Below are 18874 nucleotides of genomic sequence, written 5' to 3'. Positions count from 1 at the left end.
ATCTAGAAATTGGAAAATCGAGGAATTGAGAAGTCAAAGATTCAAATTTCGGAAAATTGAATAAACGAAAAATTGTCAAATTGAGACACTGAAAAAATAAAGGAAATGAAAAGACGATAAGAAAAAATATCAAATTGGGTGAATGTGGAAACTAAAAAATCGGAAAAATGAAAAATTAAAATCAAGCAGGTACTTGAAAAGTTGAGGAAACGAAAAGTTTGAAAAATTGGAAGTTGGGAAACCGAAACATAAGAAAATGAAAAATTGGTAAAGGAATTGTAAAATCGAAGAAAAAAATGAATGATATAAAATCCAGGAAATGAAAAATAATAAATCCGGAAAATGAAAAATAAACAATCAAAAACTTGAGAAATTGAGAAATTAAAAAATCGAAAAATCAAAAATTGAGAAACCGAAAAATTGTGGAATTGAAAAATCGAAAAAATTGTAACATGGAAAAGATACAAAATTGAAAAATTACAAATGGAAAAATTGAAACGAAAAATTAAAAATTTGGAAGTCTAGAAATTGAAAAATTGATTAAACTAGGAAACCGACACCGAAAATGAAAAAACTAAAAATTGTGATACCAAATGTTATAAAAAATTCAAGAAATGAACAATAAAAAATCGGGAAAATGAAAAATAAAGAACTTGAGAAATTGAGAAAACCAAGAATTGAAGAATCGAAAAATCAAAAATTGACGAAATGAAAAATCGAAAAATCAAAAATTGAGAAACTGAAAAATCGAAAAATTAAAAATTAAGTAACCGAAAAATCGAAAAATTAAAAAATTGGAAGGCTAGAAATTGAAAAATTGTGTAAATCAGGAAACCGAAATATTGAAAAAAGGAAAAATTGATGAAGGAAAAAAATAAAAAAATTGTGATATCAAAAAATTGTAAAATCTAAGAAAAGTAGAGAATAATATAAAATCCAGGAAATGAACAATAAAAAATCCGGATCATGAAATTAGACATCAAGAACCTGAGAAATTGAAGAAACCAAGAATTAAAAAATCAAAAATTAAAAATTGAGGAACTGAAAAATCGAAAAACTAAAGAAACGAATAATTAAAAATTTGGAAGTCTAGAAATTGAAAAATTGATAAAATCAGGAAACCGAAGCATAGAAAAACGGAAACATTGATAAAGGATAGAAAATGAAGAAACTAAAAATTGTGATCCCAAAAAATTGTAAAATCGAAAAAAAAATCCAGGAAATGAAAAATAAACATCAAGAACTTGAGAAATTAAGGACACCAAGAATTGGAAAATCGAAAAATCCAAAATTAAGGAACTGAAAAATCGAAAAATTAAAAATTTGGAAGTCTGGAAATTGAAAAATTGATTAAATCAGGAAACCGAAGTATTGAAAAATGGAAAAATTGATTAAGGAAAGGAAACGAAAAAACTAAAAATAATGATTCCAAAAAATTGTAAAATCGAAGAAAAAAAGAATGATATAAAATCCAGGAAATGAACAATAAAAAATCGGAAAAATGAAAAGTAGAACTCTAAAACTGAGGAACTGAAAAATCGAAAAATAAAAATTTGAGGAATTGAAAAATCGAAATATTAAAAATTGAGGAACTGAAAAATTGAAAAATAAACATTGTGACTGTAAAAAATGAAAAATTGAAAATTTACAAATCCAAAAATTGAAGAAATGAAAAATTAAAAATTTCGAAAGCTAGAAATTGAAAATGAATGATATTAAATCCAGGAAATGAACAATAAAAAATCGAAAAATAAAAATTTGAGGAATTGAAAAATCGAAAAATTAAAAATTGAGGAACTGAAAAATTGAAAAATGAAAAATTGTAACTGGAAAAAATGAAAAATTGAAAATTTACAAATCCAAAAATTGAAGAAATGAAAAATTAAAAATTTCGAAGGCTAGAAATTGAAAATTTGAGTAAATCAAGAAACCGAAATATTGAAAAATAGGAAAATTGATGAAGAAAAAAAATGAAAAAACTAAAAATTGTGATACCAAAAAATTGTAAAATCGCAGAAAAAAGAAAAACGAAAAAAATTATATAAAAAAATTGGTCGAAGGAAAATTAATCTAGATTTTTCGAAAAATTATAGGATCTGATTTTTGAATTTTATTTTTTTTTAGACAACCCTTATAAATCAGAATATAGATAAAATACGTAACGGTGAAGTAAATACGTAATCAATTTTTTGGGTAACCCATTATAAGTAATTCTAAAAACTATGAGATAAACCACCAGTAGTCATAATATTTTTCATATTTCAGAGAAAATTTGTTAGACAAAATTTGGAAATGACGTCATCAATTTTTGGGAGGATATAAATGAATAAATTTTGATCAACGATTGACCACGATCGCGATGACGTTAAAACATTTACAAAATTTCAGAGTATTCGGTTTTACAGTTTCAAGTTAAATTGCAAAATATTGTTATACAATTTTGATTTATTTTCCAAAAATCTGGACCTCCAAGGTAAAAACTCAACACGGATTCATATACTACAAGTGCTGGAGTATTTATAAAAAGAAAAACAAATTTACCATTGTAAATTTTGAAGATTCCATCAACAAATTGTTGGTGGTGATATTTTTAATATACGTACAAAATAGGACAACAGTCGGTGCAGTAGTTTCAGAGACACCATTAGCTTGCGCTCAGGAAGTAAAAAGTAAAATTATTTTCAACTATCGATAGTGTAATATATTATTATTATTTTCTATAAGGCGCCATCTAGGGGACAGCGCCTCTCGGACCTTTGGTCTGGACTTTCCTAAAGTGCTAAAAATCGTCATCGCCACCATGAGGATACACACAAAGAGCGCACTTCCACGAAATAGTTGCATTCAAATACCGCAACCGCAACCCGAATCCGGCGCCCTCCTTTTATTTCCTCCACGACAAAAAAAGGCATCTCGCCTCTCCATAAAAGTCCTCCGATTTCTCAACACCTAATAAATACCAAACCAAAATCGTCCAAATAAAGTTAATCCGAGCAGAATTCACAGCATCTGCAAACCGGTCGAGCGTTCGTCGTTCCTTCATCCATATTACATATCCGTCGATTCTTTGTTCGTTCTAACACTAGTCGAAAGCTAACCCCTTTAGTGTCGGTGTTAACGATTTGTCTAAAGGCGCGTTCCGACGCAAGCCTCGGCTCGCCTATTTGATGGATATGATTTCGAAATCCACTTTATATAAGTGTTCAGCCCCAAGTCCTCGCCACTCTATATTTATTCTGCGTGCGTAAATCTTTCTGCGGGAAGAAGACTGGGGGAGACCCGAGGGAGCCGAAAGATGGATCGAGGGTTTCGCGCCTCGCGCCGTTACGGCATCTATAAAAAAGCCCATTTCTAACCACTGTTCACTAAATTACCGGCATTATACTACAGTAAACAGCAGTCAATTGATACTGCTCATTTCGGGAGGACTTGTTGCGGAAAATGAGCAATTAGGCGGATAGCAGTGGGTTCGGAGGCTGCGGAAGCGTGCGCTCGTGCAATCGGAGCTGCACTACTTCAATACAATATAGTTTTTAAGTGAAACTAAATTCGAGGGTGCTTTTGGCAGCGCCAGGTGAATAACCCGTGAAGCCTGACGCCAGAAGAAGACATTTTTCCTGTGGTCGCGCAGCGAATGCCAAACAGGTCTGTAATGAATCCATAAAACAACAGGGGAATTTTATATTTTTCTGTTAACAGCCGTTTATTTTATTAGTGGTCGGTTTTAACATGTCCGAGTTTTGATATTGCTGTTGGAGCAAGCAATTAAACGGATGCTGAAGATTATAAAATTTTAAAAGCTGACTACGAGTGTGGAGTGCCATCGATCCTTCAGCGTGAGAATCTCAGCTTGCGGCGACAGGACAATGGCTCCTGGCGGGGGTCCTGGCGCGTTTTTTATGGTCGGACGGCCGACGGCGCGTTCGAGATTGACTGGCTCTTCCTCGTTCGTGGAAGAGGAGCGTCTTCAGAGTACGAGAAATCTCAATTCTTCGGTGGAAAGTTTCAAAAAATTTGTTAACTGTCAAGAAACTTAATCATTTTTCTTTGCACAAATGATATTTTTCATGTTTTCTCGACGTTTCGTTAATCTTAGAATGTGGAAAAGTAGTTCTTCCATTTCGTCTATCTGTTCTCTATAGTCTACTTAGGTTTTTACTGATACTAACGATTCAACTGTTGTCAAATGGGTCTCACTATTCCCACCCAAAAATTTGATGACGTCACCATTTTCGAAAATTAGCCAGACATTTTTGTGTAGGTCGCGATCCAAAGAAGTTATTTTCGGATTTTTATTACAATTAATTGAATTGTAATAAAAAAATACAATTTTTGACTTTCGAAAATACTAGACGTTCAAACCGAATATTTCGAAAATTTTGATCAGGGACCATAAACATGTTATATTTTTCAAAACAGCACGTAGAGATTAATCCAGATTTTTTTTATGAATTTTTAAAATTTCGATTTTTCAATATCTGCCTTGTGAAATTTTTTATCATCGACCACTAAAAAATTAAAGACATTTTTTTTAAGAATTCAACCTGCAAGAGTTATTTTCGGCTTCATTTCTTCGAAAATTCTTTATATTTTTGCAAAATCGCCAATGGAAATGATGGGTCAATTTTTGGGATTACTTATTAAAAAAAAAATTGTTTTCAGACCTAATACATATTTCGAAAATCTTGTTCTGTGTTCTGGAACAATAAGATCTTCACATTTTTTCGAATTAGCACGTTGACATCTACATCTTGGAATTTTTTGTAGATTTTTTATTGACTTTTCACTACAATTTTTCAAAAAATGAAATATTTGATCATTTTTCAACCACCTTCAAAAATTAACCAGACATTTCTTTGTCTTTCGACTTCTAGAAGTTATTTTCGGTTCGATTTCTTTTAAAATTAGTACCATTTTTCCAGAATCGTCAATGGTTGAAATATAGAAATTTGTCTGATTTTGAAAAAACCTGACTTTCAAACCGAATCCAAAATTTAATTTTACGATTTTTTGTGATAACCTCTATAAAGTTAAAAAAATTGTTCGAAGGTTATTGCACAGAACTTCCCTCGTCCTGAAGTACATGCAGTCCAATAAATCCCAATCTTCCAAAAATTACAAAAAAAAATGCGATTTTTGTTTTGTAATAACCTCTATAAAATAAAAACCAGTGGCGTAAACAAATTCTTCATCTTTTTAATTTTTTTGATTTCTCAGATGTTCAATTTTCCAACTTTTCAATCTTTAGATTTAACAGTTTTTAGATTTTTTTCAGTTTATAATATTTCAGTTTTTCGATTTGCAATTTTTCGTTTCGGTTTTTTCGTTCTCTATTTGTTCAATTATTCGATTTTTCTGTATTGCGATTTTGTAATATACATATATGTATATTCATTTTGGTTTTTTCAATTTTGAATGTTTTCAATTATTCATTTCTGCGGTTGTTCGATTTGCAGTTTTTCATTTTTCTTGTTTCTTCAATGTTTATCTAGATTTTGCAATTTTTCGTTTTAAAATTTCCAGAGTTTCGCTTTTCTTCAATCCTTTATTTATTCAGATTTTCGATTTTCAATTTTCCGTTTCGGTTTTTATTTTCTTCATTTTTGCAATTTTTCAGTTTTTCAGTGTTTTAATTTTTGAATCGAATGTACTATTGTCAATGTGGAATTTTTCAATTATGTATTGGATTTTTAATTTTTCGGTTTTTCAATTTTTAAATATTTTATTTTTCCATTTTCTCTAATTTAGATTTTTTTCAATTTTTTTTTTGTTTCGTCAACGTAAAAATTCAATAATAAATTATAATTTTTAAAATTCTTCACTTTTTCAATTGTACAATTTTTGAATGTTTCGTTTTTTCAGTATTTGATTTTTAAATTTTTTTCATTAATTCGGTTTTCTATGGTTAGATTTTTAATTTTTCAACTTCTCCATATTTGATTTTTCAACTTTCCGATTTTCCACTTTTTCGATTTGCAATTTTTCGTGTTTTTTTTTCGTTTTTAAAACTGGATTTATAAGTTTTTAACACCAATGAAGTATTGATTGACTGGTTTTTCAAATTTTTGAATAAAAAAAATTAAAAATTTTTCGATTAATAAGTTTCTTAATTTTTAATCTTTCGATTTTTGAACTTTTCGTTTCTTCAATTTTCCAAGTTCTTGATTTCCCATTTTTAGATTTTTCAAAGTTTTCATTTTATCTTTTTCGTTTTTTTCAATTATGATTTTTTATTTACACGATTTTGTAATTTTTCCATTTTTTTTTTTTATTCGAAAAGTTGAAAAATCGAAAAAGTGGAAAATCGAAAAGGTGGAAAATCGAAAAATTGCAAATCGAAGAACTCAAGAAACGAAAAATCGAAGCACTAAAACACTCAAAATCGAAAAAAATTAACGATTCGAAAGATTGAAAAAGAAATAAAAATGAATCGAATCGAAAAATTGTAGAATAGTCAAAACTATATCGAAAAAACCATAACATCAAAAGACCCAAAAATTGAAAAATTAAAAATCTAAATAATTGAAAAATAGAATTAAATCAAAAAGTTATAAAATCCAATAATTGGAAAATGGAAAAATTCTAAAATCGTAAAATTGAAAAACTGAAAAATTTTAAAAATTATAATTACTATTTGACAATTATTTTAAATATAAATGAAAACTAGAAAAATTGAAAATCAAAAATTGATGAAAAATCCAAAGATCAAAGATTGAGAAACTTAAAAATAGACAAACTGCAATATCGAAAAATCGAAATATTGTACAATTTAAGAAATCGGAAAATCGGATGATTGAGAAATTCAAAAATGTAAAATTTTGGAAAAACGTGAAATTGAAAAAGTCAAAGATTGAAAATTTGAAGAACTGAATAATCGAAAAATTATAAAATCAAACGAAACATTGAAAAAAATAAAAGAAATGGAAAAACGAAAAATGTGATATTAAATCGAGAAGATGATAATTAAAAAATTCAAAAAATTACATTTCAAAACCTTGAGAAATTGAGGAAACGAAAAATTGAAAAAATGAAAGTAGAAAAAACGAAAAATTATGAACGAAAACATTGAAAAATGCAAAAATTGGAAAATTAAAGAAAACGAAAAATTTGATTTGATTTTGCGACTTTTTACGATAACTGTTATAAGTTAAAATTTAAAGTATATGTGTAATGTTAAAGTATTGTTTCAAGTGAGTTTTTCCATTACAAAATTTTGGAAAAACGAATAAATTTTGATTAGGATTTACCAAGATTGCGTTACGATAACCTGAAAACTGAAGGTCTAGGGTCAAAAATCAACTCGGATTCATATACCACAATGCAGGAATATCTTATTTTATGAAAATAAAAATTAATTTGCTGTTGTAAATTTTGGAGATCACGTTATCTAACGCTCGGGAAATAAGAAAATAAAGGAACAAACTCTGTGCGGAACCTCAAACAAAATCGAAAGCAAACATCCACAGCTCGAGAAAGTTTTCAAACTCAAAAAACTCCCAGCCTCGCTGGAGAAAGTTCCGGAACCGGTTTTTTCCCAGTACTTGACTTTTCTTCTTTTCCAGAGTAATCCTTACGCCCTCAAGGACGCGGGGGGCACCGCAGCAGACATGTCTGCGTGGACCAGCGCCGGCCTCCAGCCCACGACGGGTTATTACCCCTACGACCCTGCCCTGGCAGCGTATGGGTAAGTCTTTACATGCGCCTGTACCATATAAATTTAGTATCCCACGAACAATTAAATTTTTATTAGCGCGGATATTCGGTGGTAATTCGATGGGCAATAAAGCGGTATTTTCGACGCGGTTCTGCGAAATATAAAAACACCAAAATAGCAGAAGTCCCCGAATCGTGCGATTAATAGCTTAGAAAAGCGAACTCCAGGGTTAGGCTTGAGTGTAACCCCTGGAGTCGGTCATTTTTTTCCGAATCAACCCCACCCCAGTCCGACGAGCACGTGCACCCAGAAAGCCATTTTTCGTTTTATCGCGATGTTAATGATAAAACTGTTGATACGCGGCCTAAATAACGAATTCCTGTTATTAAAACAATGCCGCGTTTAAATAAATATGAAGCGAATGTTTTCATATCGGGATTTTCATCGCGCGCGGGAAATCGATGAAATTGTTTTGCAAAGGGCATGTTCCTGATGGAATATTTTGTTGTTGTTTATTGCGTGCGTTAATCAAAAATATCTCTATTAGTGGTCGGTGTATTGCGTTTATCCGCCGAATAAAAAGCCACGACATGGAAATATTTTCCCGGAAGCGATTGAATTAATTTCACGATTTGCTGAAAATGTGATGCCGATTTCACGTTTTGCGAAAATGTTTAAATAAGCTGCGGTGACCTGAAAATTCGATTGTAGGACGTTGTCCCCCGGGGAAAGCAATCGTGTTGCATTAAATTTGGCGTAGATAAAGGATAAGTAAAAGTCGGTACTAAAACGGCCAAGAAAAGACGGATGGTTGCGGAAATAACGAGAGAGACGGCATACTTGTGGCATGAATAAGCCGAAGTGTCCAGAGGTGACGGACAATTGTCGTGTTTTATTTCCCAAGAAAATCAGGATCGCAAAATTAAGCAAAGTTGTCATCTTGCTAATTTTTCTTTAAATTTGAAAAGCACTTTCGAGCTTTCGGTAAACGAAATACGGATACGAAGGTGATAAAAATGCGAGATTTTGAAAACACACTTATTTACTTCCTTTTGAAATAAAAAATTGGGTGTCATTCTCTGCAAATCCAACACAGATACTAATAGCAACGATCATTTTATAGATTTTTTATATAGATTAATTAGTCCAAATTTCAACTTCAGTCTCAGAATGGCATCATTTCAAAAAAATTTCAAAAGTGAAACTAAAATGAGTTAGTTAATTATCAAATTCGTACCACTGAAAACGTTAAAAATATTCAATTTCACTCACTTGAAAAAACTTTCCAATTTTCTCTTTGAAAAGAAAAGGCTGACGTCATTTACTTTTTTATTTTAAATTTCCGTCTTTTTGTGTTTGTTGTGTGTCTAGTTTTCCACTGTTATTGTCAATTTTTATTTCCGCCAGTCTGTCTGTTAGAAATTTTATTAGACACGTGATCTGGAAATTGCTTAGACCGGCTACTGACGAATTTTGAGTGTACTTGAAGATAAAATCTGTTTATTCATCCACAGCAACAGTTTGATGACGTCATCGTAAAATTTATATACAGGTCGAGTCACTAAGATATGTATTTGTATAGTATTTTTTGAAAAGAGGAAAAAAGTCAAAGAACAAAGTTAGAAAGACGAAAGTTCTTAGAATGCCATACACTAAAATTATTTTCAACTATACAGAGCGTATGTATTTTTATACAATCTCATTGGCTTCTTCCTATTAGTATATTTTTAAAATTGACATTTTTAGCAATGTCATGCGTCACAAAAAAAAGTCGCAATAAGGTTATTTTTAAAATCTGTGTTATAAAAATTTGTGGACAGGATAAATAAAGACACGGGCTTTGTTGTATTTCAAAAATAATAGGTACATATAACTTTGGTCTTTTTTTTTTTTTATCTTTAATAATTAATGAGATCTCGAGGACTGCGCGCTTAGTGACTCACCCTGTATATATAATTCTCAAATATCAATACTTCAGTCTTTTCAAACGGAACACCTTGTATTTTATTACTGCAACTTTCCCCCTACAAAAATTAACGACGGTTATAAATCAGCACATGGAAAAATATACAGGGTTCATATACTAAAATTTCAACAATACAGAGTCTTCTATTTTCGAAAGATAACACACAACTTAGTTTTTTTATATATTTCCATAGATTTTTCTTCCAAGGCTTTAAAACTGTAGTTTATTTTTGAATTTCCAGTGTGATGTTCGGACGTTGTTCCAATTTTCTTTACATTTTTTAGCAAAACAATTATACACAAAGAAAATATCAAAATTTCAAAAGTGAGTCAAAGTAAGTAAAATATATGGGCCCTCCCACCCACCCTCTGTTTTCTTAGGGGGTATCTAATATGCCAAAATCAGTCTTATCGTAGCAGGTACTAGCCCCGCCCACCCACCCTCCCTTTTGTTAGAAGGTCACTTGCCAAAATCAGTCTTATCTTCGCAAGTACTGTCTCTTATAATAACAAAGGAATACGGAAGCCAGGCTTAATGACTCACCGTGTATATTATATAGTCAAATTTTGTAGTTGTTTCTTCCCTAAAATATCTAGATTTTGGGTTAAAAGTCTAAGTTATATAATAGAATTTTACAATTTATCGTTGAAACTATCGGGTGATTTTTAAAATTTATGCTCATGATCAATTTCACTGGTGACGTAAGCGTCATGGGTAACTACAGCAGAAATTTAAAAAATCACGCGTAGTTCTGAAATTTAGTAGGTACAAGTTTTGAAGTTGTCATCAGTTTGATCCCCACCAAAATTTTAATGACGTCACCTCAAAAATGTGCCAAGCAACAAATTAATAAATATATGTATAGTTTGTTACATTCAGTTACATTCAGTTATTGTAAAAAAATGGTTTAAGGATATTTAGACAGAACATTCCTCTGTCCTGAAGTACAGTCCAACAGAAGCAGCCACTTTGAAAATTGTAAAGTTTGATTTTACGATTTTTTTTTATAATAGCCACCGTTGATACACCACGACCGACGCATTCCGATACTTTCATTTTTATTTTCAATTTGATGATTGCCCTAAAGTACAACACTAAGGCGGATTCATAAAGCCCAAGAACAAGAGTCTTATAAAATGGATTTACTATATACTAGGTATATAGTAAATCATCAAATTGGATATAAATTTATTATTGATTTGAAATTTAACAATCGGTACGAACAGATGACTGACAGACGAACAGAGAGACAAAAACTTAGGACCTACTTGTACATACTTTGGGGGTCATGAAACGTCGAGAAAACCTAAAAGAAAAACAATACTTCTTTTTCTTCCACTGGTCAAACTTTTAACCATTCTGTAATTCTGTATTGAGCCTTGAACATTTCGACTGAAACAAAAAACAGTTTCTTCGCCAAAAATTTGTTTACACCTCTTGTGATTTCTTGACGTGATGAAATAAACATTGTTTTCAAATGTAGAACATAACTTTTCACATATTTTCATCGCTGCCTCAGAAACAAGATGTTAACTGTGTACATGTTGAGTAAATATTTATTTGTTGTTTTTGCAATCCCAAGAGAACTCGTATTGACTTCTAAACCGAAACCTTTGCGGAAGATGTATTACCCAAAAAAAAACTAATGAAAGTTGGCCATTGATGAAGTGATAAAACCACTTTACTACTCGTCATTTTTCCTGTATCTATATAAGCAGACGATTCCCCTCTTCTGCAGAAACTTACTTGCGATTATCACTTTAATTATTATCAAACAAAAACAATCAACCTCATCCCGATTCGAACCCCGACCACTCCTCCACTTTCCAGTGTGATTAATTCAAAACCATTCGTCTCACCCTACAAACTCCACACCGACTTAACTAACCATCAACGACATCTCATTACAAACAAAACAAAGCCACTGCTAATTCCCAAACCCGATAAGCAAAAACCCAAGAACACTTCCTTCCGCCAACCCATCCAACCTCCCATAACCCCATCACTGCTCTTCAACTCGCACTTCCGCCCCCTCCCCGCCCGATCCCCTGTCGTGCCGACAACGCATTGTTAAAATAATGACATCCCGATTGCGTCTGGTCTAGCATTTGTAGCATGCGAGCAGTGCCCTGTAGATGCAACACGCCGATACGACACAACATAACGAACGCTCGGTACGTTCTCTTCCTGGTGTCACGTGAGGTGTTTGCGTACGGCCCGCTTTAACTGGCATCGGACAGGTCCGGCTCGCGCTCGACGGAATGGCTTCAAGACAAAATGGCCGAAGAGGGAGCGCTATTGATTGGCGCGCTGTTGCGGCGTCGCGGCGCAGGTGGCGGCTGCCATCGCAATGCACCATTTGTATTTATAGTCGATAAAATCGGTTACGCTCATTTCCCGATTCGCGGGACGGGGGAGAGCGGGTAATTGGGCGAGCGAGGTGACGACGGGGTGGTTATGACGGACGGCGGGCGGGGGTGGGTGAGGCGAGGCGGGGTGTAGTGTGGATACGAAAATGCAAGTTTTCCGTTTGCGTGTAGCTAGTGGGAATCGTAACACTTTCCTCTTGTGTAACTAACTATCCCTTCCAGAATAGTGATGACGTCGATTTGAAATTTTCACTCTCCGGTTTTACCTGTTAAACATTTATGCCTACCTTTTTACGTACACGGGTTATGCCTAAAAAATGAATATTTGGACAAAGCAGGTGATTACGGCTTGATTAAAATGGGTTCGTTGATGCTCTTGGGAGAACTGATGACGTGTCATTTTTTTTATTGAAGGTCGTAGTATATTTTAAAAAATGAGCTAAAAAGTTGGGACAATGTTTCTCTTACTCTCGGAAGCATGTCAGTTTAGCTCTGATCAGGTCAGGCGAGTTTTGATTCAAAAATATGGGTTTCCAAAACTACTCAACCGATTGTTGTCAAATTTTATATATATTTTAGGAATATCGTGTAGATGGTTAGACGGTAACCAAAATTTGTCTAATCGTACCCACCAGTGTGATGACGTCACCTCAAAATTTTGCTTGGTAAATGTTATTCAAATTTTATAAAATGACATACTCCTACAGTTGTGGTTTATGAATTCGTCTTGATTTTTATCGTAGACTTTCACATTTTTTGAAAAAGAATCAAAACTACAATAGGATTTTACGATTTAACTTTGAACCTGCAAAACCTAATATCTTTTAGAATTGCTTATACAGGATAACTAAAAAAAAAAAAAACAAATTTAGGGATTCTAGAAGTGATTTTTTTCGGAAATTTGAATTTATTTTAGTTATAGGACAATTTTGTTTTCCGCTACAACTTCTTTTTGGATTTTTTTGACATTCCTTCCAAATATATTATAATGAACACATTGATCGTTTTTGTTTCTGGAAGATGGATTTATGCATAAGTACAAAAAAGTTTCTGTATCGATTTTTGTTAAACAAATAATCTCTGAAACTACTGGACCGATTGTTGTCAAATTGTATATATGTATTACCAATAACATGTACATGGTAGAACGCTGACCAACTTTAATAATGCCCACCAACGACATCACCTCAAAATTGTACATACTAAACTAGTCTTAAATTGTATAAAATAACATACTCCTATACACATGTTGTCTATGAATCCATGTTTAGCTTTTACCATAAACATTCAGATTTTTAGAAAAAATAAATAAAATTGTTTAACAACATTTTACAATTTCATTTTAAATCTGCAAAAAATCTTGCAGACGTTTCAAAGTTATCGTAAGCATGGCAAGTGTTTAATCAAAATATATTTGTTTATTTACCCCAAAAAATTAATGACGTCATTTTAAAATGTTGCGTAATAAATTCGAGGTACATGACATATGCAAAATATACAGGGTGTGTCACTAAGCGCGCGTTCATTGATATCGCATCAATTATTTATTAAAAGTAAAAAAAGTCCAAGACCAAAGTTCTACAGTTTTTTGAAAACTATACCTCAAATTATTTTTAACTATACAGTGTACTGTTTTTAAAGCCTAATACACAATTTATTTTTATATATCTTTAAATATTTTAATTGACTTTTCCTAGACTTTACAACCGTAGATTAGTTTATTTTTGGATTTTTTTATCAATGGAAGGGTTTACAAAAAAATCCCAGTAGGGTTATTTTTAAAATCTGTTTACAACATTTTATGAAATAACAAAGAAAGGTACACGCTTTGTTGTGGTATAAATGAACATAAATTTTCATATACAGAGTGTTTATAAAAATGTTTTAGTTATTACAATTTTGAAATATAGATATTTCAGTTCTTTCAAATAGGACACCCTACATTTTATTCCTGCATCTAATTTAATTTTTTGTTCTCGTTCTTTTTTGCTGAGTATTTTCTATATATGTAAAGTTACTACGATTTTTTACTTTTTTTAAGAGACACATGGACATGTTAGAAGAATCAGGTCAAAAATAGGGTAAAAATTAATGAGTAATTAAAAACAGGGTGGTCCATTAAAAAACTGAAATCTATATTTGAAAATCGTACAGTTTCAGAATTTTTACAAACACTGTATATTATTGAGTTAGTTGATACCACAAGAAAACCTTTATTTATCCTTCCACGAAATAATTGTAAGGCGGACTTTGAAACCTAGGTATTGCCATTTTTTGTGAACCCTTCCAATGTCAAACAATTTCAAGAAAGTTGGAATAACATGGCAACGTCGCATCGGTATTTCAAAAGTAAACTCTGATTGTAAAGCCCTAGAGGTCAATCAAATTATATAAAAAATATATAGGGTGTTTCATTTAAACAAAATCGGTTTAACGCGTGCTTAATGACTCACCCTGTATATCTTATATACCGTATCTATAGTCATTTTCAGCAATTTTGTGAATTAAGAATATCCAGAATATCCCCATGTTGTATGAGTTAATGTAGTCTTTTTTTTTTTTGTAAAAAAAATATTTCCGAAAATTATGAAAGGACAAAAAAAGTCGTAAAATAATCAAGGAATAAGCTCCCGAGTTTTTGCCGCATGTTTAGTAAACACTCTATATAGCAATTTTTCGGACTTTGATGTCATGGACAGAAAACCTAAAAACGGTGTGTCACTCGATGTTTTTTTTTAATTTAGAAAAGTTTATTATTTTTATTCAATATACAGTATTTCCCCAGATTGAGTGTACAAAAGGAAACAAAATATTTGTGATTTCCTAAAAATGTCAACTGAATAAAAATTCTGCAACATTATTAACATGTGTTTAAAAAAATTACAAAGATTAAAAGTTTTTTTTTAATTATCTGTAAAAATTGACTCAACGAACTAATTGACTAACATTTTTTATTAGTTTGACTTTTTTCTGTAAAAAAAAACAAATAAAAAAAAATTGAACTAATTATTTCAAAACTACTACCTGCATATAAAACATACTAAAGTAAAGTCTGTATAGGGGCACCAAAAAAATATTCGTTCCGCTTTCAATTACCAAAAATGAAGACGACTTTTACTTTTGGGACCAGATTTTTGACAGGTGTTTTTGTCCTTTATACAGGTAGTAGTTTTGACAATCCCAAATATGTAAAAATATAGGGTGTTTCATAAAAACAACTACGATTTGTGTTACGTACACGTATCGAGGGCCACATTTAGTGACCCACCCTGTATATTATGAATTGAGGTTTATCAGTGCGTTCATATTTTTTAGAATTATTTTTACAGAGTAACTAAAAAAACCTTTCTTTGTCCGGGCAGGATTTTGTGATTTAGTTTTTGAATTTTGTTAGATCATTTTTCATCTTTTTCTAATCTGCCATTTCTGGTCATCTTATGCTTCCTAGAATTTTGAAAATTTTTATATTCAAATTTACAAAAGTGCAGTGTAGACATTTTAGAAGCGATTTCTTCGGAAATTTGAATATATTTCGTCTGCAGTCAATTTTGTCTTCAACTTCTTTTTGCGTTTGATTTTCAAATTTTAATTTACATTGATTTTTAAAAGCGATTTCCAGTTTTCTTTTTGTTCCAAATCCGTTTGGTTTTTCTCAACTTGTTTCTCTCTTGCCATTTTTTAAGATTTTAGAAATTTTGGATAATTTTGTATGTAGGCCAATCTGTTCTATGCAACATAACAAAGCTAGTTATACTTTTTTTTCAGTTATTCTTTTTATTCTATTACTTTTGTGGTCATATTTCCTGTTCCAAATAATAAAAATTTTTCCAGATTAAAAAAAAAAACTTTATCATCGTTTTCAGGTGCACTTTGTTTACTCTTTCATCATTCTTCTGTAGATACAGTTGTTTCACTTTCCCTCTTTTCTCCAAAATATACACGTATTTTCCTCAAACACTATCCAATAACATCAATTACCACAAGCTCGATTTAAATCTATCATCATCTATAAATTTATTAGCACTGATACCAATCTCCCATCACCACATTAAAAACCGCTTATTCACCATCCACGACTGAAATTGTGACCACTTAACCTCTCCCAGATTTTGCAATTGCTCGATTAGATCTACAAGCACGATATTGCACCTTCTCCGATCGTCGTTTTTCCTCCGCTTTGATCGAGGACTTACGCGTCTCGAAACCAGCAAAACAATTCCCAGAAGTCTTATTTCTCCACGTTTCTAACGAGGAAAAGTGGACCGAGCAGTCCACCTTCCTTCCGACACCTCTTCCTCTCGATTACATTGCGGTTATCGATCTCAAAACACCAGTCCTCTTTGTGACAAGCGGCTTTTGACAAAATCGCATAACATATGGCCCTGGTGGAAGTTGAGCGATGTTATTGGAAAATATCCGCATCGGCGGTAAATGGATTGAGCCGGAAGACCAGGGCCGGAATCGCCCCCAGGTGCGACCGCGACTCCCAAATCGGGTTTTGGTTTTTTGCACCAAGTAGCACTGACGTAATTTTCAACGGTTTGTTACTTTTGATGTTTGTTCTACAACTTCTTGGTTAACTGTTACTTTCGGACACTTTTACCGTTTTTGAATTTGCGGCTACGGCCCTGGCGAAGTCGTTCCGTCCCTGCCGATGCGAGTGAATCGCAGGGCCGCAACAGGGCGGACAAGAAGTAAGCGATCGCTCGCTCAGCGGATGTGTATCAATAATGTCTTAGAATCGGGAAAACTTTATTTTTTCCGTTTTATCGAGATCGGTGGCCGCCTTTCCCTTGTCTAGCGGGAAAAAGTAGCAGACTTAATAGGGGTGAAACCACTCTAGGCGTAATCAAATCCCGACGTAAGGAAAAGGGAGAGGGTGCGATGCACTACATCAGTTTGACAGCTGGGAGAGGGGATGATAATAGAGCGATTTTTAGGTAATTCAATAAGGGAAGGAACGGCTCAGGAAGTCGCTTGTTTTGCCAACTGTGCGTGATGTTTTTGGGTATTTATTTCAGAATGGTAATTTAAATACGATAATGTGTCACAAGAGGTTTTTCAGACACAAAATAATAATTCGGAACTTATAACCATAATAATTGTGTTTTTGTTTTAAATTTCTCTTTACTTCACGAACATAAGTTATTGTAATTTCTAATTATTTGACGTTTCGTAAATCTTGGAATATGAAAAAGTGGTTCTCCCGTTTCGTCTCTCTGTTTTCTGTGGTCTACAGACACTTTTATTACTCTGAAACTACTGATTTCAAAGTTCTGAATATTTCGAAAATTTATTTATTTTTATTTTTCATGTCAACACGTCGAATATTTAAAATTGAGAATTTTTATTATTTAGAAATTTTATTTTGTGAAATTTGATCATTTTTCGACGGCCCTCGAAAATTAGCCAAAAACATTTTTTTAGTCTAACCCCTATGAGTTATTAATTTCTTCGAAAATTTCTACATTTTTTCAGAATCGATAATTGGAACAATAAATTTTGTATATTTTTCGGAATTAGCACGTGGAGATCTACTTCTCACATTTTTTTGTAGATTTTTTATCAATTTTTTTTCAAATACATACAAACATTTTTCCAAAATCGTCAATAATGTGGCATTTTTTGTATGATTTTGAAAAAAAATTACTTTCAAACCCAATATCAAATTTAATTTTGCGATTATTTTTTGATAGCCTTTAAAAATCGAAAAACTGATTACCCGAAAAATTAAAATCTTGAAAAATATATAGAAATTCAAAACTTACAAAAAAGGAGAATTCGAGAAATTTTACATGATGTTGAGAAATCAAAAAATCGTGTAATCGAAAAATTCAAAAGTCGAAAAATTTAAAAAAAAAAGCAAATTGAAAAATCACAAGACTGAAATCGAAAGCTGGAAAATCGAAACATCGAAAAATTAGACATCGAAAAAATTTAAATTTGAAATAACCGATAAAACAAAAAATTAAAAAACCGGGAAATCAAACAATCGAATCAATCAAAAATTGAAAACGAAAAATTCAAAAATATTAAAAATCGAAAAATTTAGAAACCATAAAATCTAAAACTGAGGAGTCGGAAAATTGAAAAATCGAAGCATCAAAAAATTGTTTAATGGAAATGTTAAAAAATCGAATAACAAAAATCAAAAAAATGAAAAACCGAGAAATTGCAAAATTCTAAATTTGAAAAGCGAGTCGAAAAACTGAAAAATCGAAAAATTGGAAAATCGAAAAGCTGAAAAGTCGAAAAATAGTAAAACCCAAAATAAAAAATTAAGAAAAAAATTTAGAATCTAAAATTTTGAAAATCGAAAAATTTCCAAAATAGAAATGTTGAAATGAAACATCGAAGAATCGAGAACTCCAAAAACCGAGAAATTGAATTGGCATAAAATTGAAAAATTGAAATTTAAAAAACTGTAATATCGGGAAATTGGAAAATCAAGAAATTAAAAAATTGAAAAATCAAAAATTAAAAATCGAAAAATTTAAAAACCGTAAAATCTAAAATCGGAAAATCGAAAAATTGGGGAAAAAAATTAAAATCAAAAAATTGAAAAATCGGGTAATTATGAAAAATTTTGAAATTAAAGCATTGAAAATTCAAAAGTTGTAAAAATCGAAGAATGGAAAAACCGTAAAATCTAAAACCGAGAAGTCAAAAAATCGTATTATCGAAATGTTGAAAAATTAAATGATTGAAAAATAAAAAATAATGAGAAAGCGGGAAATCGTAAAACCCAAAATTTAAAAAATCGAAAAGGCCGAAAAATCGATAATTTAAAAATAAATTAAATCTACGATTTGAAAAACTGTAAAATTTCCAAGTTAAAAATGTTGAAAAATTAAGAATCGAAAACTTGAAAAATCGAAAAATTGA

The 18874-nt window shown here is 31.6% G+C and overlaps 1 protein-coding gene across 3 annotated transcripts in view; it reads left to right on the top strand.

The window, feature by feature from the left end:
• The window catches only part of LOC135127672 (homeobox protein caupolican-like), a 120449-nt gene that overhangs the window by 87495 nt on the left and 14080 nt on the right, over window positions 1-18874 (top strand). For all 3 annotated transcript variants that reach the window (XM_064054207.1, XM_064054209.1, XM_064054208.1), the window contains exon 3: window positions 7563-7684. In XM_064054207.1, coding sequence (XP_063910277.1) covers window positions 7563-7684 — 122 coding nt within the window. The remainder of the gene's footprint in view (window positions 1-7562; window positions 7685-18874) is intronic.

This window comes from Zophobas morio, unplaced genomic scaffold (assembly GCF_036711695.1).
Source record: "Zophobas morio isolate AGI-343-1 ecotype UQ-CSIRO unplaced genomic scaffold, CSIRO_AGI_Zmor_V1 ptg000012l, whole genome shotgun sequence".
NCBI classification, from domain to species: domain Eukaryota; kingdom Metazoa; phylum Arthropoda; class Insecta; order Coleoptera; family Tenebrionidae; genus Zophobas; species Zophobas morio.
Note: the sequence above shows the minus strand (reverse complement) of the source record. Positions and strands in the feature narration are given on the sequence as shown.